Source organism: Chaetodon auriga, chromosome 9, assembly GCF_051107435.1.
Source record: "Chaetodon auriga isolate fChaAug3 chromosome 9, fChaAug3.hap1, whole genome shotgun sequence".
Classification (NCBI taxonomy): Eukaryota; Metazoa; Chordata; class Actinopteri; order Chaetodontiformes; family Chaetodontidae; genus Chaetodon; species Chaetodon auriga.
In genome coordinates, this window is record NC_135082.1 from 24,994,441 (window position 1) to 25,016,191 (window position 21,751).

At 42.7% G+C, this 21,751-nt stretch overlaps 3 protein-coding genes across 3 annotated transcripts in view; 2 read left to right on the plus strand and 1 right to left on the minus strand.

Annotated features, from left to right (window-relative positions):
• Positions 1-907: 907 nt before the first annotated feature.
• fgf2 (fibroblast growth factor 2) lies at positions 908-10,379 on the plus strand. The gene is made up of 3 exons (XM_076739034.1): positions 908-1,503; positions 4,678-4,781; positions 7,560-10,379. Exons 1-3 carry the CDS (start codon positions 1,326-1,328, stop codon positions 7,743-7,745), a joined length of 468 nt encoding a protein of 155 aa, XP_076595149.1. The 5' UTR covers positions 908-1,325; the 3' UTR covers positions 7,746-10,379.
• On the minus strand, positions 8,360-21,183 carry nudt6 (nudix (nucleoside diphosphate linked moiety X)-type motif 6). Its single transcript, XM_076739033.1, has 5 exons — positions 20,037-21,183; positions 18,989-19,192; positions 13,078-13,133; positions 9,692-9,746; positions 8,360-9,294 (listed from the first exon to the last, which is right to left on the minus strand). The coding sequence occupies exons 1-5, from the start codon at positions 20,272-20,274 to the stop codon at positions 8,912-8,914; spliced, it is 936 nt and encodes a 311-aa protein (XP_076595148.1). The 5' UTR covers positions 20,275-21,183; the 3' UTR covers positions 8,360-8,911.
• Positions 20,764-21,751, plus strand: part of afg2a (AAA ATPase AFG2A) — a 101,816-nt gene continuing 100,828 nt past the window's right edge. The window contains exon 1 of the mRNA XM_076739031.1: positions 20,764-21,356. Coding sequence (XP_076595146.1) covers positions 21,182-21,356 — 175 coding nt within the window. The 5' untranslated portion in view covers positions 20,764-21,181. The remainder of the gene's footprint in view (positions 21,357-21,751) is intronic.

Sequence of the window (21,751 nt, forward strand, 5' to 3'; positions counted from 1 at the left end):
ACTCAGTAGCTGGCACACTTCCTTGGTGATGAGAAATAGCATTTTGCCCAGAAAAGAATATGTGTTTTCGGCAAACCCTTTCTGCACAAATATTGTATAAACGTTCCTCTTTTTGGAGAGTTCTCGATTGGTACAGTCCCAGGAAATGCATCGAAAGGATGTCCAAAACCATCTTAACCCTTCCTGTGGTTGGACTCCTATTTTGACTACAAGTCTTACAACTGTTCAAGTCTCTGGCCTTAGTCACCCGACTGGCCTGGTTGGATGTCAGATGCTTTGCTGACCAGTTTCACGGGGGGGTCACCAACATGACGTCAACCGAGAGCACAGCTGACTTTCTACTGGTCCAGCACAAGTTTCAGATGTGGTTACCTTTACCCAGAAGCCCAGACCAGCGAGTGCCTATTTTGCCAAGCGGATGGCCATGTTGGTCCTAAAATCAAAAAGAAACAAATTCTGCAGGAATAACTCCCATCACTGACTGATCCTCCATTCAGGAAGTTGAGAATAGCAATTAAAATCACTCATTCGTGATGCAGGCTCTTTCATCTGCCAGTCTGCTGGCTTTTCTTCTTCACATTGTTGTGTTTTACCTATGAATAGCACTGAGTGATTCACTAAAAGGCTGCCTGTGCTGGCTTCTCTGTGTGCCTCTCTTTTCTTGCTCTTGAGCAGACTGGATGAATGAAAACACTGGTTCTGTTCACATGCTTGCTGCTGCTGTTGGCGCTCTGAAGGATCTCAGCGACATGGTCCAAGTTGCGCGTCCCCCTTCTTGCCCTCCTCTCCTTTCTTGACTTCTGCTGGGTTGGTTGGTTAAATCCGTGAGCGTTAGTGGGCGTGAGCATGTGTGTGTTGGTGCTCCTAGGGCGCATGCGAACTGAGGCCCAAAGGGGAAAGCCTTCCACACAGATCTAAGCCAGCTGCCCTGATTTAAACACTTCACTGCAAGAAGAGTGGAAGAGAGGGGGAACCGCATGCATCCCCCCTACCAGTGTGCTCAAAGTACACTGGGAAAGCAGCTGCCAGCTCTACAAACAACAGACAAGCAGCTCCAAATGGTCGATTTAGACGTTTGCTGTTAGGCAGAGGCATTTAGGAGTCCTCCTGCCTCACATTCCCAGGACTCAGAGGGCACTTGTTGCCCTGAGAGGGGGGCGTTCGAGCAAACTGACCTCTGAGGTTAAGTAAAATCAGTTTGTGTGAAGCTGTGTGGAGGAGGGGAGGAGGCAACAGTTAGTGGGAGGTGGGAGGCCACAGTGGGGCTCCTGCACTGCTCAAGAAGGAGACGACGCAGTCGCCGGGAAGCGGGGAAAGAGGAGGAGATGGCCACGGGAGAAATCACAACACTTCCCTCCACACCTGAAGACGGCGGCAGTGGCGGCTTTCCTCCCGGGAGCTTCAAGGATCCCAAAAGGCTGTACTGTAAAAACGGGGGCTTCTTCTTGAGGATAAAGTCTGATGGGGGAGTGGATGGAATCCGGGAGAAGAACGACCCCCACAGTAAGTCCAGTCCCCTTCTTCCTTGCTTTGCACAGCACACAAAGCTTCTTTATGTTCCTTTTAATATGCAACAGGGAAGTAAGAGTGAAGCAAAAAAAAAAAAAAAAAAATCATGGAGGAACGATGTGAATTTTCCAGCTTACTGAGGTCAACTCTCCACTTGTAAACAGCAAAAAGTGCGTAGGTCTACTTCTGGAAAGTATAATAAGTGTAGTTCAAGAGACGTACACCTCAAAGTTTCTTAATCTATGGGAAGTCTGATGGAATCTGCGTGACATTTTTGGTGAATGTTGATCACCATGCTGAGTCACAGTCATTCACACTGCTCACTGTGAGCTTTACGTCACACAAGGCAGCACAACATGGAGCTAAAAGCCAGAATAAGTGAATTCCTGATCTAGAGGTCCGGTCACTGTTTGAGGTCAGTCAACTCATGCCAGTTATATATCTAAAAATTCTACTATTACTGTAACATATAATAAAATATGCTCTTACCACTCATCCCTACTACCAGCTAATCAATATTTATACAGGAAATGAAGAGTTTAAGCTCTTCTAAGTTGTTTAATTTAGCAACTATTAAAGTGGGAACATTAATTTGGCCTGGACAGCTGTGATACCCCCCAGCACCTCTGTATCGCTGACCATTTTTAAGTCCGTTGCATCAGTAAGTGGGAGGGGAGGAGGGGAGAGGGACCATGAAATTATGTAGTTTTTCCAAGGAAAGCTTACTTTGTATTGCTCAAGATAGTGTGACATTTCAAACAGGTGCGCCCAATCACGTCTTGATATGGAAGCAGTTCAAGGAGAGAGGAGCTATTTTTAGAATAATTCAATTACGTTCCGTCAGACGGATTTGTGAAATAAATCTGGAGGCAATGTGTGAAAGTTGTATATTTAGTTTGTATTAAAAAAAAAAAAAAAAAACCCTTCCTGTTATTCTGGATAGCAAACAGTCGGCATGATGGCTTCAGAAAGGAGTATATACATAATGAGTCACACGACAGGAATCAGTATTAATCATTTAGCTGTTTACCATAATGGTTTCATACAGTTAATGTGACCTGAGCTGTGCCTCATCAATGGTTCTTTTGTTAAGGCTGCAATAGTCCTGCCAGCTTTTTGGACAACCAAACATACCTGCCAGAACTGGAACTGCTGGGAAAAGGTTACCCAATATATCCAAAGATCCTCAGGAGGGATTTCTGTGCATATGCAGATGGGACTCCATCACATTTGTATTCGCTGGAACGCAGGAAGTCATCCCAAAGGTTTCTGAGGACAGTAGTGCCCACATACATTGCCACAAATTGTTGCCCTCGTATCGCAGGCCCCACGACGATTCCAGATCGGACCACACACACAATGCAAAACCAGACAACAGTGAAGGCAAAGTTCTGTATTCACAATAGCTGTGAGACATAATATGCCCAGTAAACATGGAGCACACCATAGCACACTCAGACCAATTATACATTTCTTTCAAGGAAGAACACCTCTTTGATCTGTGACATGAAGCATCCAGGCAGAGAGCTTAACTGCAGACAGATGCGTGTCTATGTGAAGTCTCAACGTGGATTAATTCTAAACAGATCCCCTCATTTACCTCATAGGGCCTCTGCTTCCTTTTTGGTGGTTTGGCTTTATGCAAAGTATGCTCTGCTGGCAAGCTGTGATGTCTCTACCAAAAAAAAAAAGAAAAAGACAGAAAAAATGTGGAGATGATTTTGATCATCTGTGAGGAGGCTGTCACATGGCCAACAGGTACTGTCTGCTCACACTGCCGTCAGCCTCAGCGTGATGCTACTGTGAGTTAGCTCATTGTTTTCAGTGGTGCTTCGTTCACGTACTGCAAATAAAGTGTCAGCCAGTGTTAGACAAAACATGGAGGGAAAGCACAGCAGAGAGGAGCTTACCTTTCTTTGCCAGGAGGTTAGAGAACATGAGCAGATGTTTGTCTGGTTATACAACAAGAAGAATGGATTTAAAGATGCTAAATTCAACTTTTAGGCTCTTTTTTAACTTTTACTAATTTAGATTTCCACCTGAATGCTGTGTCCTCGCCCAACAAGTTGATGTATTTCCTTCTGCGAGACAACACTGATGATGCTCCTCTTGCAAAAAGTGCAGTTCAGACAACACTTTGGGTTATAAAAGAAAAAATTAGGGAGGAAATGCAAATGAGATTAATAGAGAAATCCAAAGAATTTTTTGGAAATGAAAACCAAATATAACGGTCTGTCAGCACATTTTAAGATACATTAATCGGTGTTTTCTCCATAACTCTGCTGCTTTATGGAGCTATCGTTTTGGTTTTATGGCACATTTACTCTTTGGTTCCCTCTCACCACTCTCATCAGTGTTGTTTCCAGCTGCAGCGGGCAGCTGTTTTCAGCAAACGAGCTCTGGTGAATCCATTGCACACTACTGGCACCCAACTAGATAGAAGCTAGCAAGTTATCAAACCAAAGCATCTGCCAGGCTAAGAGACAGATATTGTTGGTGGAGACCAAAACAGAGCTAAAATTAAAGTGAATATTAGATTACATTCATTAACTGGACATAAATACAAATCAAAATGAAGTCTTATGTCTGCAGGATGTGTAACTGGGCAATTTCTTAGCTAACACACTAGCCTGAACATCTTTAGAAGCCAATGATATGGTGTGGCGTGTACATCTTTGCAGCTTTAAGTAGCAATGTGTCATCATCTCTGGAGGTTTTTGCTTTGTTTGCTTTTCAGGAACAGGCAAATCACCAGTCTTCCCTCAAAAATCCAACTAGATGGCAGACCACGTTAAATGCCCTGTAGTGAGCAAGAAGTTAGCACAAGCCACCATTCTTTTCGACCGTGATGATCTCATTTGTTACTGGTGCTAACTGCTGTCATAAAGATTTCATATTGACATGCCTAGCATAGCATCTGTACTGTGATTTGTTTCTTGATTGGCTGGCTCTGTTGTGTCCAGAGGTGGTGTGAGATCAGTCATGACAAAGAGTTAAAAGGGGGTGTCATTGATGGAGCCATAAAACAGTGTACATTCACTTCTGAAGACATGACTGTCTCATTGTCAGGACTTAATGTTTTCCTTTTAACTAAACATCCTGAACAACCTACAAATGATCTCTTACTTGCTCATTTTGTTCCAATGAACTTTTGTCTGTTTTCCTCAGTAAAGCTTCAGCTCCAGGCGACCTCAGTGGGGGAGGTGGTCATCAAAGGAATTTGCGCTAACCGTTATCTGGCCATGAACAGAGACGGACGACTATTTGGAGCGGTGAGTGAGCGGGATTATCAGATCTCTGCTAACAACAGTTGCATTATGTCTGTTTTGAGATTTCTGTAAATGCGGTCCAGTGAAATCATGAAAGGGCTCCCAGAGTTTTTATATTAAACACCTAAAGTGAGTCTTATCCAGTTGGCTGAAAAGCAAACTGTCCCCACTGCTCCAGTATTGGGCTTCAGTATTGTGGAAACCAAATGTTTACCAGCCGCTCTACAAGCAATCCGCCTCCACTGAAGTGATTAGGTTGACACTTCTTAGTCATAGTCAGCACTAATAAAAACGGTTTGCAGCGACATTAGATCGTTCCAAGTCGAAATGATTCTGTTCCAGATGTTTAGTTTTCGATCAATGCTTCTCCTGTTTGTTTTCACCACAGTTTTGATCCAACTGAGGCGTCTCTCCCAAATCCAATCAGTTCAAGCGTTTGTCTTTCTTTCCGTTCTCGAGTCTCGTCTTTAGCGTTAACACTGACTCAGTGTCTGACTGTGAGTGTTAAAATCACATTACATGACTTTTTGGTCAGGGCTCGATTTCGCACCACAGTCTAGACTGACACTGAAACAAGCACTTAATGTGCAATAAGATGCAACTGATTAGTGTAATGTTTTGATGATTAGACTCCATCAATGTGTACAATAGTATTTTTGTCAAAGAGTCTAGATGCTGCTGGGGAAGAAAAGCAAGCGGGTGAATGATGACCTGCAGTATCTGCAGGCTTTATTGTGCCTTTGTTTTTTTAATCTACCCGGGGACAATCTGACAGCCGTGGGGGTGATAGGGAAGATGGAGGATCAGGCAATACTTGGTCTGAGAAATGAAAGACAGATTGGTGCACAAAACATGGAAATTCAGTTTATTATGCAGACACAGTGAAAGATTTACATCACAGATGAAGATTTAAGCAGGAAGAGACAGAAATTCATCAGTAAAAGAACACAAGTTAGAGAGAAGGTCGCCATATAAAGGCTCTTAGGAACTGACAGATTGTCCAACAGACTGTGTTCAGACAATCAGATGTTTCACATGAGCAAAGGACAAAAATAGTGTAAACACACTCAGAGTTTGGTTTAGACAAACTGCCTCTTGTGTTTGAGAACAAATCCTCGTTAACTGCACACAGTCGCTAATTAAACTGATCTGAAACAGTGCTCATGAGAAATGGCCAACACCAATTTGGCACCACTGCCTTAACGTTGCTGCTCACAGCGGCGGAGGAAGTGTGAAGTGTTGGTGACTGATGTGGTTTGGTGGGTGTGAAGGCTCGTCCACAGTCCATGTAATTGGCGAGTGGCCTTTCCTCCCGATGACAAGCTGCAGCAGCTGCCACCCAAAGCGCCGCTCTAGTGTGGAAAATCATTAAAAAACCCACGACATATTAACTCCCTTTTTACTGCCTTGAGCTGACTGATTAACATTAGTTGTTGGCAAAGAAGAAAAAGGTTTTCCCTCACGACTGGATGCGTCTCATGTCTGGACTTTGACGTTTCATGTACAAGATTGGACTATTTTTAATATTTATTCCATCCCTAAAGCTTTCAATCTAACAATCCTGAATAACATTATTCATGAATATTAAGTAAAATTTTAATTGAAATTTTAAAAAAAAATGGAAAAGACTTGATCGAACAAGTAATTGGACTTCTCTTCATATCTGTGTCCTAGCTATTTCATTTGGGTGACTGGTGGTTCAGTGGTCTTTTCACAGCTAAAATAAAATAAAATAAATGAATAAAATGCACGACCAGCTTCACTGCTGTCATACACGGTTGCACATTTTCAGCACTGAGGTAGGATTATTGTTTGTTGGCTGCTTTTGCATAATGATCTGAACAAAGCAGAAGCGAGTGTTTGTAGGTCTTCTGACTAATGGCTCCGTAGCTGTGCAGTCATGGCCGACTGAAAACAGAAACTAAAACAAAAGCCTCTTGTTGGGCAGGCTGAGGAGCAGTTAACGCCCAGCCAGATTTGGGCCAGACGTTCAGTAATTGATGTTTTCTTCATGTTTGGGGGTAGTGGGAGCACTAAAGATAGATTTCATCAATAACTCGATGGCGCCTGAGACAAACTATTTAGTTTTAGGTGATGTTCATCTTTGGCCTTTTTCAAACCTCAATAATTAAGCCCACTCACCTCTGTGTTTAAAGTTTAATCATGATTCAAGGAGGCTGGACTGAGACAAAAGCGGAGCTGAGCCGTCATTAGGTTCCTGGTCAGGCCTGGTTTCCTTTAAACACAAGTCTTCACTGTGTTAGTGTGAAACCCGGAGCAGGAATTATACTCTAAACCAACAGCCTCCTTCAAAATAAAGGTGGCCTTTAGTTCTGGGTGTTTTATGTGCTCATTTCATGTCATAAAATGTAAAAATTTCCCTTTCCAACAACATAAACTAAAAAAAATTCAATCAAATATCATCCAAACAAAATAATTAGACAGACTTTACTTTATTGATCCCAATTTGGGAAATTGTATTTGATGAATTGATTTTACATGTGACCACATGTCCTTCGGGTTGACTAATGATAGCACTGGCATACAGGACATCCACCATATTAGAGATCTGGTTTTAGTTTTGTGAGAACTGAAGATTGCAAACTACTTTAGGTGTATCGGGATGACAGCGTGTCCCAGTAGATCTTTGTCCTGGAAGCAAAAGGCTGCAGATTTAATCCTCCCAGCAGCCAACTCTCCTGTTTAAACCTCCTGAACCACCTTCAGGACAGCGAACATCAATGAAACTCATCTGTTCTTCCTCTGCGTCTTTCCCTCCAGAGACGGGCAACAGACGAATGCCACTTCCTCGAGCGGCTCGAGAGCAACAACTACAACACCTACCGCTCCAGGAAGTACCCGAACATGTACGTGGCACTGAAGCGGACTGGCCAGTACAAGTCTGGAAGCAAAACTGGACCGGGTCAAAAGGCCATTCTTTTTCTTCCAATGTCTGCCAAGTGCTAATCTGGGATCTGGCTGAGAAAGAGTAACGATGGCAGCAACAAAGAAGAAGATGTGACGGCAATGAATGACGTTCCATCAACATTGCCCAAAATAGCTGTGATGCTTTCCGACTGTTAATCCTAAGAACTGTTTTTTTTCTCCTGAACACGTCTGCTCTTACTCAGCTTCACTTTCAAACAGTGGTACACATTCACACCAGGCTGCTCCCAGTAAAACCAGCCGCTACACCAGTGCAACTGGACACAGGTGCCTTGCTCAAGAGCACCCCTCCAGTGCAGCAGCACAGCTTTGTTTGTTCATTTTACCTCTGCAGAAGTAACCTTCCTGTCCTTCTTCCTGCCGCTCAGCCTGTGTTTCGCCTATAGAAGACTAGTGTGTTCAGACCTGTCTCCTACATAACAAGGCTTTAAGGAAATGCACTCACATTATTGTAACTTGAAGAGAAGCGAGGAGATGGCATTGAAGTAAACTTAAGCTTAGAATTTCTAATCTTGTGAAACAAAATGTTTGACAAAACCAAAACTAAGCACACCACAAAGAAAACCCAAACACTACTTTACTTTTCCTGAGTTTGTCTTTTTGAGACTTGTGCAAAAAAGTCCAAACATTGCGTTGCACTGGAGCACAACAAGATAATTGTTGTGACTGATGTTTAATTCAACAACAGAAAGGCAAGTTCACAAAAAGATGAGTCTGACTTGTTTGACCAGTCTGTAGGCTAATTTAGCAAAACAGCCGATATTAACATTGCAGCTACTCGCCACTAACGTTAGCTTCTGCCAGGATGCGGTCGGTTAACACTGGTGGTTAACTTGTTAACAAGCTGAGGTCTCAATACTGGTCACAAAATGACCTGTTCCCAGTTAAAAATAGCTTAAAATCAGCTGCTTGCAGCCACGATTGTTCAGCAGCTGGACGTCCAACATGGCCGCCACAAAGTCTGCAGTCCTGTAGGTACCAGTGGCATAATTCTTTCAAAACCACAAAGTGAATGTTGTAGTTCACAGTATTGCACCACATTTCTTCAACAGTAACAGCTCGTGTGTGAAACACACTGCAAACATGATTCCAGTCATAAATACACTTTAAATACGAGTAATACTGACAACCATGTGTCAACACAGCTAGCCGCGGTGCGCTAACCCCATCAGGTTGATGATGGCTTGCTAGCATTTTGGCGCCGCAGGAAGCTGCCTGTGGTACAGCTGGTAGAACATCCCAGAGTAGACCGCGGGAAGCTCCTCCATGCTGAGGTCGATGCTGTGGAAGCCGTGCTCCAGGCCGTGAAGCAGAAGCCTGGCGACCCGTGAGGTGATGGGCGTGGTGGCGGTGGTCCTGGCCAGCTCGGCGAGGTCCAGCCACTCGCAGCGCAGACACTCCTGAGTACAGAAGTCGATGTCGTAGGTGAGCGGGCTGAGTCGGCAGATGATGTACATGTCCGACATGCCGAAGGCGCCGGGGTGGTTGTGCTGCTGCCGGATGCTCAGCAGAGATCTGAACTCGGAGCGAACGCCGGTTTCCTCCAAGACTTCACGAACGGCAGTGGCACCTGGGAAAGATTCACGATGAAGTAAATGTATGTGGATGCATCTGAAGATCCTGACCAAAAGGAATGTGTTCATGTTCATGTCCTTTGTCAGAGTCACGTCGCAGACTGAGGTGAAGATGTGAGGGAAAAGGGAAAATTCATATATTTTTTTGTAACGACAAACATTTGAAACGCTGCTTTTTGGGGTGGGTCATGTATACAATATTAAAGCTGCTTTTAAAATATTACAAAAGGTGAATTTGGAGAAACAGATAGAAATCTTTGCATATATATCATGTGCCTTATTTTGTACAGTTCAAATGAATGTATATGTGTCATTTTAAGCATAACACTAAAATGAAGGATTCAGCTGGATGTACTGTATTATTTTCTTTGCTCTGCTGAGCTCGACACTCACCAATATTTTCTCCTGGATCAGACAAGCCCCCGGGGAACTTCCAAGCATTCTTTGTCTGAAACACAAGTTAAAATTTAACATGGGTTGTGATAGATGGCACTGCTGTAAATGTATCTTAGAGTCATTTAAAAAAGAAAAAGTCCATTTTAGTCTTGAATCAGAAAATCTGCCGTCCAGCTTAAAAGTTCTTTGAATCAGTGGCACTGTCTAACAATACGGCAGTATTTTTGTTTTTCTTTACGAGAATAACAGTAAGTAGTAGATGGTGATTCAAAGGATATTGGAGCTGATAATTACACAGGCAGAGATGTTTCATGCTCTCATCTGAGCGTCTTTTACGTTTTATATTTAGTTCCTCACTCTGGAGACTTTTACATTTGATGTGGTGAAGTGTGTCTTCCAAAACTGTTTCACCACTTATCCTTGATATTTAATAACAGTATGCTGCTGGTTAAATTATGATGTCAGTGTTGTATATATATTTTTGTAGTTAAAGAATTTTGTATTCAGCGCTTTTTGTCAGAAATGCTATTTCATCTTAGATTTTCCTGGTTTTGCAGCTCCTCTCTGTGAGGAACACACGTGCACTACAGCATTTATTTTCATGTATTGTCGACGAAATGCTATATTTTTGGAGCGGTTTCTAAAGTGTGCTGGTAGGAAGAAATAAAGAGATTTTGTGTAACTTTAATCAGTGTGTTTTTTCAGAGAGAAACAAGCTCAATGTGAAAATAATAATCCCCCAAGCTTGCTGGGAGGAAGCCAAACATACGCAAACTGTTGACACCACGTCCACTGGGAGATGATGTGTAACTGTCACTGGACAATGACTAAATCAGATACTCCTTCTCGTTACATCATTCAGCTCCCCGATGGATGAAATCACCTTCAGTCCACTGGGGATCAGTCAGTCGTCTTTTGTACTGATGTGAGAGCGATAATGTCCTGGTTTCTTGTCAGGAAGTTTGTAACCCTCGGTGAGCGCTGAATCTGCCAGAGACGCTCTACTGCCAAAGGCCAGACTGTTAGAAAGCCTGTTTCCAGTAAACAGCTCGATGAGGAGGAGGAGGAGGAGGAGAGGAAGAGATAAAACACTCCCTACACTTCCAGGCCACTAACTGTTTCCCTCTGCTTCTGGACAAAAGCCATTAAGACACATTACATGCTGGTGAGATTCCTGGTTGGGGCACATGTTACACGTGTGCAGTCAAAGGCCAGAAAACAGGCCCACGTCAGTCCTGTCTGTTATAATATGAACTACATTTGTCATGTGCTCCACTGCGTCTACTGAAACCACAGATAGACTGAGGAGAAATAAACAAAGATGGATGATTAGGAGAACACATTATTGGACAAATTTGATGCTCCAGAGGAATTTCACTTCATAAACTTTGACTTTGTGTACATATTTTGGGTTGGAAAACATTACTTTTAAAAGGATCGGCTAACACAAATGATACAAACGGTATTGTCACATATTGTCTGCAGATTGTTTTGGTTTTAGCATCGACTTTTCTGACTCCACATCAATACAATGGATCTCAGAGGCAGTAAGTTCCTGCAAGGCCAGATGGGATTAGAGGAGAGTGAGGACGAGATATCTGTTTTATAATCTGGGAAATTCAATCCTTAAAGAGATACTAATCCAGGCACAAACGAGTGATGCTGTGATAACTCGTAGTATTGCGAAACTCCAGCAGAATGTCACTGAGGCACAGATTATTTCTTTTCTTTCCAGCAGAAATTTGAACCCTGAAGTGTTTTCTTCGCCTGGAGGTTCAGTTTTTTTGCCAGTTTGTGGCTCTTTGTGCTCATGATGCTGTATGTGTGTTAAACAGGCTCAGACTCGGTTCGATGGTTCGTTCGTTTGCTCAGGATTAGTTTCATCATCTATGAAGCTACAGATTTTTTTGGCGGTTGTTTACATTTTTTCCAAACATCAGCATCTTCATATTCACTCTTTTATTACTCAAACAGTCAAAAATCCAGATTTTTTCCATGAAACCATTTTTTCTCACTTTATTGATCAATAATAGATTCATTCTTTCTACACTGATATTTTAGCTTCAGTTTCACAGACACCAGGATGTGTTGTGCCTGATTTTCTGGTAACATACTGCAGACAGTATAGCCTGTGCGATCTATAAATAAATAGAGTAACACAGTGGTGATTGAGCCAATGGCCAATCAAAAAGTACTGCAATATTCATATAGTTTCAGTGTTACAAACTGGGTGTCGATCTCAACGTTCACAGAAACAATGCTGTATTCAGTTACAGATAATTCAAAGTGATCATTTCCTGCTCCTGCAGCTTCACATTAAAAGCATTCAACTGGTAAAACACAATCTGGCTCTTATTACAAGTCGTCACAGGAAGTGCAATGTGTTTGTCAGCAGACTTTGGACTTCGTGCATCAAACCTGATTGAGCCACTTTAAGGCTTCATGTGTGAAGGGACTTCCACTGTGCATAAGATCTTTACTGGTGTGTATTGTGTTACATGGGTATGTGCTATGCCAGGACTTTCTGACATATGATGCTTTGCATTTTTGGCAGCTTTAGCAGCAGTGTCGTGGCATCGCTTCTATCAAGGACAGAAGCTGCTGCCTTCACCAGAACAGCTGTTCTGTTTAGAGTAAATTACAGTAAAAAGCACGGTCTGTGAAAGGGTCTTTACTTATCGCCTCGTTTATTTTGAGGCAAGTTATCCGGTTTATCTTAAAACATAATTGGCTTCCAAATTGCAGCATCATGGTACAATCACTTTTTTTAAAATTGGCTGCAATATAATTTTGGCCTGCTGAAAACATAAACAAATCTGTGAAGAAACGGCCTTAAAAGAGGTCTGTTGTAAGTCAGCCTCATAACAACTTGAGCACTACAGCAGGCCTCTGTGAGCGCTGACGGAGGCACACACTCATTAAGCTGTGTGAGCGCATTCAGCTCATGTAAACACCATGTTTGCTTGAGGTCAGCTAATGTTGTGTGGAGCTATGTTAAGTGTGAGAGGAGGTGAAGGCCTGAGAGGATTTCCACCCACGTTTGGATCAACAGAGGCAACATACAGTACAACTGGCTACATAAACAGAGCTAATCACAGGCATTTTAAGCAGCACCAAGATATCTGCTGCCTCACTGGCTCATTTCCTCACTGCGGACGGACGAATCAGCGTCCAATGTCATTCATCTTTTTTCTAGCTTTCGTACGGTTTTCTGAGGGGATGTTGACTATGATGACCACTCATTGTTAGAGCCAACACATGCATACAAATCATGAAGAAAATATCTGCATGGCAATAACTTCACATACTCCCTCTTTAATGAATGTAATGGAGTGCATTTGGCTACAGAATGGTGTCATCAAACAATAAGGTGATGCATATACCTTATTTCTGTCTTGGACGACGAGAACTTTTCCATTGGATTCATCAACAACTGCACCTGCACAAAACAAACAAAAGTCAGACTTTCATTTCAAATATATTGCTGGTCCATGTTTGCACCGAAGTAGCTGCTGTAAGCATAATTCAGAGGGAGATCTGTTGGCAATCATATAGTAACTCATAGTTAATCATTAGGTTGGACACAATGTGCACCATGTGGAGGAACAGAGCTGAGCCTCTGTCAGCAGCTGCTTTGGCCACTTTATGTTTTCTAACGCGTCCCTGCTGAGGAATATTACACAGACAAACCAGTCAGATAAATGACAATAAAACAGCATTGCTGGGATTGCTGTTCATAATTTAGAAGAGTCGGCCATTTAAGTTTATTCCAAATCTGTTACTTTAATGATGAGAGCCGTGAGAGTCAACCAAAACAGTGCAGCAGTGGGCTGAAAAACCAAAACAATGAGTTGTAAGCTAAGTACGTAAAGCTGATCACGACTGCAGATTTCAGTGATCATTCTGTGGGTTTGTCACTACGAGCGACTGGACTGCATATGCAGCTGCTCTTAAAAAATGCTGCAGAATAGTATGAATGAACGCTTGCAAACATCCACTGAATGAACAAGAACAGAGCACGAACTCGGGGGGTAAAAGAAATTAGATTAGGCCAAGTCTTCACTGTCGAAACAGATTCAGAGTGACTCAGTTGTGCTTGTGAACATCCTGTCCACCAAAGCGCTTTTTCCTCAGGCCAGCATATATTTTTAATTGTTTGCAATGGGAGCGGCATGTATTAACAGCATGCTACAAATGCCAGCAGCATGCACTCATCACTGTCACTTTACGCAGCCGTCCAATCATGGAGTGAAGGAGGGGCGGGACAAATACAGCAACATTTCAAACCATGTCCTGCTCATTGGACAGGACTCCTTGACCCGGGTTCCTTCCACCTTCACCTCTGGAACCAAACGATGGTTCTCACCAAGATGTTTCCTCACCCACAAAATCTCATGAACCCACACAGTCCGGCTTTCCTCTCTCCCAACATGCTTCAGCCTCCTCCTCATCCACAGGCCCGAGGAAGGACTCTACCTTGTGCCGACATTTCTACTCTCAGCATTTGTTGATAACATAAACTATTCGGTATCAAAGCAACTGAAGCGTCTGAGCTGAAAAAACCTTTGTGCTTTCAAAGTGCTCTGAAGCGCTCCCAGCTGGGCGTTTTCAGAGGGGCTGATGGTGTTTTCACCTGGCAAAAGAACGCTTTGGTGGACGCAGCCATTTCCATTTTTCTCGCCTTTTTTCAGCAGGTAGTGACTAACAGAGGCCATGTGCTGCTGCTGACAGCTCAGAAGGCGGTGGAGGAGGAGGTGGAGGAGGAGGAGGAGGAGGAGGAGGAGGAGGGAAAACGAGCCACTGTGTTTTCCGGTTGCTCCGTCTGACCGGGACGGACCTCCTTAAATGAATGTCACAGATGTGTAAAAGAGGGATGGGTCGTCTTAAAGGCCTGACTTGGACTTCCATGTGGAAACTGATGTCATTCCCGATCCCCGTGCCATATGGCGCTTCACGGGAGGAGGACTGGCTGCTGCTAAGGGAGGCTATCATTATGTTGCCTTCAGTCTAGGAAACAAAATGCTCACAAGGAGCAGGAAAGAAAATAAAGTTGGAGTAGGAGCTATGAGACAATAAGTCCAGAAGAATCATCGGAGGAGAACGGAGGGTTTCGTAGTAAAACACTGTTGATTCCTCGAGGTCACAGTTGGCTTCTGACCCACAAAAAGTTTGAGGTCTTCTCTTAATTCATCTTTCATGTAGACTTCTACTACTTTTCAGTTTTACAGTAATTACAGGCTCCCAGTAATATCTACAGTATACTATGAGGTCACAGTGATTCTGACCCCTGATTCGCTTTTAATGCTAATGTAGAAATCTGCTTTGCTCTCTGATTGACAGTCACTGCATCTACTGAAAATGCAGCTGAATTTCATTAATAATGCCAATGAGACTAGTACAGCGATGTCCAGGACACTGATTTTGTTCCCTTGGCTTCAACACAAAATCCCATTTGTTAACATGAAGGATTAAGTCACATACATCAGCCAAAAAGTATTTCCTTTACTTGACTTCTTCTTCTTGAACCGTGTGAAGGGCAGCTGCCTCGACCTTCAGTTCAGTGACATTCATTAAGATATGGCCCGGACAGACTTTTTCCTCACAACACCATCTACACAACAAAAACATTAATTACAGTGAGCGATATTTTCATGACATAAATTAAGTTCCTGACCCTGTCCTGAGAGGTCAGAGGTCAAGTGCAGCAGGCGGGATTTCAATACTGTTCTCAGGGATGCTTCAGGTGGACAGATGTCGTGAGTGGATTCTGACATCACATGCAACAACTGGGGGGAACGCCACACTGATGGACCCCCGACAAGAGGCTGAACGAAAACTGGAAACAGACAAGAGCTCCCTTTAAACACCACAATGAGTCAAAGCATCAACTGGAAAGGAGGCAAAATCATCAACCAGGAGTCGGTGGACAGCCGGAGAGAGATTAAGGAGGGCGTTTAGATCTGGAACCAGAGACTATCTTTGGTTCGGATATTCCCCTAAACGTAATCAACCAAGTCAACAATCTAAAAATAAATTCCACATGGGACACAAACACCATTCTCCTGGGTCAAAGTCCTGTGCTTGACCCATTCGTCCACCATGACCTTTGTCACTCTTTGGTCGCCTGCACTGATGGTCCTGGATGATGTCATAGGAACAACACCAACACTGCGATATCAGATAAACCTCATCACCTCACTGAAGATCCATCACATCACATCCATCAGGTCATGTGATGACTACAACTGAGCAAACTCCATCTATATCCAAAGCCAGTAAGCGAACCCTGACGTAAGATTTCTTCTCGTCAAACTACTTTTTTCAAAGGTCCAGAATGATCTTTCGAGCTCAAACCTCAAACAGGTTATCTCAACAACAACAAAGTGTTCAGTGAAAGAATATATGACTTCCTGTTATGTTTGACTCCAGCTGCACTACGTCCCACATCCCTGTAAACACAGCGGCGTAAGTCAACCTGGAGACTGAATCTGGAGTTTGCTCTGCGGTGTGATAACTGTCTTTTCCTGTTCAGTCGGTGGAGGCCACCTCAACCTTAAAACACCCACTTTGAACACCTGGACAGTTTTAAAGCTGCCTGAGCTCATGTTTCCTTTGCCTCACTGAACACCAGTGGTGGAATGGAACTAAGTATATTTACTCAAGTACTGTGCTTAAGTACAAATTCTAGGTACTTGTACTACTTTCTGAAACTTTATACTTCCACTTCACTTCATCTCAGATGAAGTATTGTACTTTTCACTCCACTACATTTGTCTGACAGCTTTGGTTACTAGATTTAGTTACAGATTACAATGTTTGATACCCTTCTTGTCCACAGACAAACATTTATCTCCAAATTTGGCGTTTTTGAATCTGAATCTTTCTCATAAACCAAAGGATGAAGTGTTCATTTACAGGCTGAGAAAATTCTCCTCCTGCTTAAGCTAAATAAACTCTTTAATCAGCCTCTTGGATCAGCCGGAAAATGCATCATCACAAAGCTGAAGTTTACTTCTTAGAGATACGTGGTTCTCCCAGGATGGCGATCTTGAAGAATATGATGCACTGCTGTAGATTAAACTCTTTAACAGTGCGTAATGTACTCAAAATCAGCTCAACCCTCAGCATGCACATTAATGCAGCAGTAACACGAATCCAAAACATCACATACATATAACAATAAAACACTGACTGAGAAAAAGTACTTTTACTTTTGATACTTTAAGTAAACTTTGTTGATAATGCTGACATACTTTTACTGAAGTGAGGCCTTGAATGCAGGACTTTTACTTGCAGTACAGTATTTCTAAAGTGTGGTAGTGATACTTAAGTGAGGGATCTGAATACTTCTTCCATCACTGCTGTACACCATGTTAGTACCACGTTGAACTCAGTTACAGGTGTACTGTCCACAGATACAGTAAGAAATCCTGAAGTACCAAACCTTTTCTTAAAGCAGTCATTCCACTTAAATATATTGTAGTGAAGGTTGAAACTGCAGGGTCTCTGTAAGGTATCAGACACCAATGTAAGAACTATAAACATGCCTCTCCTCGATTGGCTGTGCTTTATGAGTAGCTCTCTTGTCTTTACCAGAATAATAAGATGACAGCAGCAAGAACCCAAGCCGACAAGTATCAGATCCTGTAAACAGCTGCGTATTTCAGATTCCTAACCTCAGTTTCATCAGTGTTTGTGTCGCCTCAATCTGGAAACAGAAAGGGAGTTTCTGGCCCTCATTCCACTCTGAAGGATGCTGTGGACATGTTCTGACATGAACCCAGTGCATCCACTCTTTGGTAAAAGGTATAAAAGACGCTCTGCCCTCTGCTGGACAACCAGGAGCTCTGCACACTTCAGGTCAGCGTCTCCTCCCTTTGCTGCTCCTCGCCCCACATTCACAGTCCTGATGGGAATTTATGCGAGTGAGCTGCCTGCATCCCTCTCTCCTGTACTCCTTTCCAAAAGCTGAGGCACTGAATTATATTAAGAAGTTAATGTGGGCTCTGTCTGACGCAGCCTGACGCCAGCTTTCATCACCGCTGGGTAACATAAACGCTGCCTCTGCGCTCCAGTAATGATCTGGGATTGTGGGTCTCGGGAGCTTTTGGTTGGTCCGGTCAATCAGAAGTAATGTAACACCAGACGAAGCTCGGCCAATCACGGCCTGCAGCCTTCACTGTGGAGGCTTGATAAACGCCTTAAGTGCACATTGAGTGCACATTAGATTTATGACATCAGGTTATATTTTATATTCCACATTTTTAAATAACACCCTCAGCACAGTGCAGCATATGATAGGCCCTCACCTCGTGTTTACTTCAGAGTCAAAACATAAAACTTTATAATTATTCATAGATTTATATTTGTGTATATATGGAAGTGAGATTTTTTTTAGAGCCGTAACTAATGATTATTTTCATTAATGATTTATCTGCTGATTATTTTCTCGATCAATCAAAAATCTGTGAAAAATCACAGTCTTAATTTGTCCGACCAATGATCAAAACCCCCAAATTATTCAATTCATAATGATATAAAAAAGAATAAAGCTGCAAATCGTCACGCTGGAGAAGCTGAAACCAGAGGCTGTTTGGAGTTTTTGCTTTGAAGTGACCAATGATGAATGAATCAATTATCAAAACTGCTGAAACACTTTCTGTCAATGAAGTATCTGATTAATCTGCATTACTTTAAACCTGTAAGAATCATGCAAAGACATTAACGTCATCAAGTAAATGAACTGCTTCAAGAAACAAGAACTGATAGAAATAATAACAAATCATTTCAGCTCTTTTGTTTTCTGATGTTTGACTTAAATGTTTGAGTACCATCTGTTTGGTTTTGATGTAATTTAGTTTATTTTTGCGCCGGCTCTAACAGTGACACTGTGTTATCAGGTGCAGAGCTGTGACTGGATTATATGTATTAAAATTTGTCAATTAAACTGTGTTTTGTAGCATGAAGGTTAAGGACAACAACAACATCCAAAAGCTACTGATATTATTTATAACATGAGTGTTGACAGAGCGACGGGGCAGCTGATAAATACTGTACATCAAACCTCAGATCATGATAACCTCAAGCAGCCATGAGTGTTGACACATTTAGCTCACTCCTCAATCACAGATGCATCATTTCAAGCTTTCGATTCGATCATCAGATCCATCACATCTGATCAAACTCCACCTGCTGATAAAGACTGAGATGTGGTTGAAAGCTCAATGAGAAGTCAGTGAGGCGACCTTCAGGTAAGATACACAACACAAATGAACTTTCTCTAAAAATCTCTACCTGCCACTCCGACTTGGTGGGTCGCAAACCCCGGCAGCCTGCTCTCCCCTTGTCCCAGCCAGAGGGCCAGCACAGCGTGGTCGTCTTTGGCGTGATGGAAGGCGAAGCCGTGAGCGGAGGCGGCGGCGGCACATCGGCTCAGTGAGATGGGGACTCGAAGCCACACTGCAACTTTCCCTTCTGCTTTCCACTGGAGCAAAGAATCTGCAAAGGCACATGTCACGAGGATGTTCGGAAACTTTATTTAAAAACAGATTATTGACGATGTTTCTGCTTTATTAAATAACAACAAACAGACAGGAAATGTGAACGACTGTTTTTGATGCTTAATCTTATTCTGGAGACAAGATGACAAAGAGCAGAGACGATCTGGGGGAAGAAGCCTGAAGGTTGAGGCGGCAGATCATCAAAGTTGAGGGTTGCTGGTTGAAATCCCAAACTGACTGGAAGAGTGCAGGTAGGAACAGCATTGTGTTGAAACAATTAGCCAATTTAACATCTCCTTGACCAACAATGATAATAATAAAAGCATTCAGCAATAATTTTGACTAATTGTTTAGTTTTATACCATGTAATACAAATGAAGAGCATTTTGCTGATTCTAGCAGTTCTTCAGCCTTCAGGTTTTGGACTGTTAATCGAACAAAAGAAGCAGTTTCAAGACGTTTTGTCACTGAATAAGTCAATTATTCCAAGCATGAGCAGATATAATGAATTATGAAAACCTGAAAAACAGTGAATGTCTCATTTACCTGCACAGGATGGCTCCCTTCCTTCCCTCTGCCAATGTAATGTACCTAATACTCAGTAATGAATGAACTCCCTGACCACTTACTGCCATGTTCTCAGGTACTTTCAGGAGGTATTTTGCATGTGGATTCATCCTTAACTGAACACACATTGCTGGAGATTTTAAAAATAAATGTTCTTATACAGTTGTTTCCTTATGCACACACATCATAGCGCACTGTTTGTTATGTACTTAGAGGTTAAACTGATTGCTGATGAGAGGACATGACCTTTCATCTCAGACTTCAGGAGCACCAACCTTGCAGGAGTTTGCTGAACGAGCTTTCGCTGATGTCCGCCGGTAAACCGATCTCCGCCAGGTTCACGGTCACTCCGCCGAATCGGTCCACTCTGCCTGTCAGTGCCCTGCTGCCCTCCGCTCTGTGCAGCTGAGGACGAGCTGCGGTGCACCGAAACGTGCGGGCAGCGACCGCCTTACCGCACAGCCGTGCTCTCACCAGCGGCGAAAGCTTGAAAACAAAGGCACTAGCAGCCATACTACTACGATACCATTAACAACCGTTTAAAGGTATTACTCGATCAACTTTCGGCCAGCACATGCGCGTAGAGAAGCACGGTTACGTAAAAGTCCGCCCTGGAAGTTGCATAAATACCGTAATGCTCCGGTAAAGTAGCTCCCGGACTAGCTGGGTAGCTAGCAACAAAACCGTACGTTAGGGTCTCTTATGACGCTGTGACAAACTCCATTCAGACATTTGACAATTTAGCTAGCTAATACTTAACCGGTAATTTGTCTGCGTCAGCCTTAGCTAAAACACAACAACTAATGTCTGATATTAAATTCGGCTGACAGTTCTGCCAGTTAACCATTTTAAACCAGTTAAATATCAACTTTTGCAGCTGTTTGCTGTTGCTCGTTTGCGCACTTTCTTCGAGATGTCATCTGACGCAAAGAAGCTAACAAGAAATCCAAAATTGCCGTTGGAAATTGTGAAAAAACACTGGTTGACATATTATGTGTATGCCGAAACTAAGACTGTATCTTTGTTATGTTTGGCATGCATTTATTTATGTTGAATTGTGTGTTTGTATTAGCGAATAACAAAAAAACCCTACAATTATATGATTTGTCTATGACATTTTGCACAACTTTTTCGAGGGCTGATAAATTCCAACCTGTTAACAGTTAACATTTTCCCAATTTAAACCAACCGTTATCAACAGTTAGTCGTATTTTGTAATCAAAACCCTTTGAAAAATGCTGTAGGAATGTTTTACACCTTAATAAATAAAAGAAAAATCGCCTGCCGTAAAATCTCGGTCAGAGATTCAATGGTTTACGGTAAAAGGAGGCGGGACTGAACTTCAACCAGGAAGTTTATAACACCGGTCCATGTTTACACATGTTGGCGCGTTCACGTGGAGAAGATTTTCACGATTAAAATGTCTTCAAAGAAGAATAAAAGCAAAACGAAAAAGGCGAGTGAAGGGGATAGTTCGCTGTTACTGAAGGAGGGCTCCAATGACTCCTCCAGCCTGCAAACATCCAGCCATGAAGGAGGAGGCTGCAAAAGTTCGACCAACAACTCATTCACCGTCATCGATTTCATTGAAAAAGGTCAGACATGGCTGCACAAAGTTTAACAGGCTTCACTTAGTGTAGCACTGCCACTGTATTTAGTCGTATTTATGCAAATGCTTAAGTAAAAGAACCAATCTGCGGTGTGAAGATGGGAGATACCGAAGGCTGTGGTCCTTGTTGCTCTCAGGGATGCTGCTGGATGCTGGAAGCCGTTTAAACTTCACTGTCTTCATGCAAAGACAGAGACACATTTCTCAATGTTTTGGATTTTAAATGACACACTGACTGAGGTGACAGTGGCTTTCAGCTTAGAGGCCGTTTGAGGGCGTTCATCCATGTTGTCTGACAGATATCGTGTGGATCTTTCAAAGTTACAGTTAATAAATACTAACTTTTGTTCAAGTGAAATCTGAATGTGGAACTTTTATTGG

Coding starts and splice junctions, on each gene's coding strand:
- fgf2 (XM_076739034.1), top strand. CDS start 1,326: ATGGCCACGGGAGAAATCACAACACTTCCCTCCACACCTGAAGACGGC. Junction 1,504..4,677: donor GGAGAAGAACGACCCCCACA/GTAAGTCCAGTC, acceptor TGTTTTCCTCAG/TAAAGCTTCAGCTCCAGGCG. Junction 4,782..7,559: donor ACGGACGACTATTTGGAGCG/GTGAGTGAGCGG, acceptor CTTTCCCTCCAG/AGACGGGCAACAGACGAATG.
- nudt6 (XM_076739033.1), bottom strand. CDS start 20,274: ATGGCTGCTAGTGCCTTTGTTTTCAAGCTTTCGCCGCTGGTGAGAGCA. Junction 9,747..13,077: donor TCGTCCAAGACAGAAATAAG/GTATATGCATCA, acceptor CTTGTGTTTCAG/ACAAAGAATGCTTGGAAGTT. Junction 9,295..9,691: donor TGATCCAGGAGAAAATATTG/GTGAGTGTCGAG, acceptor AATCTTTCCCAG/GTGCCACTGCCGTTCGTGAA.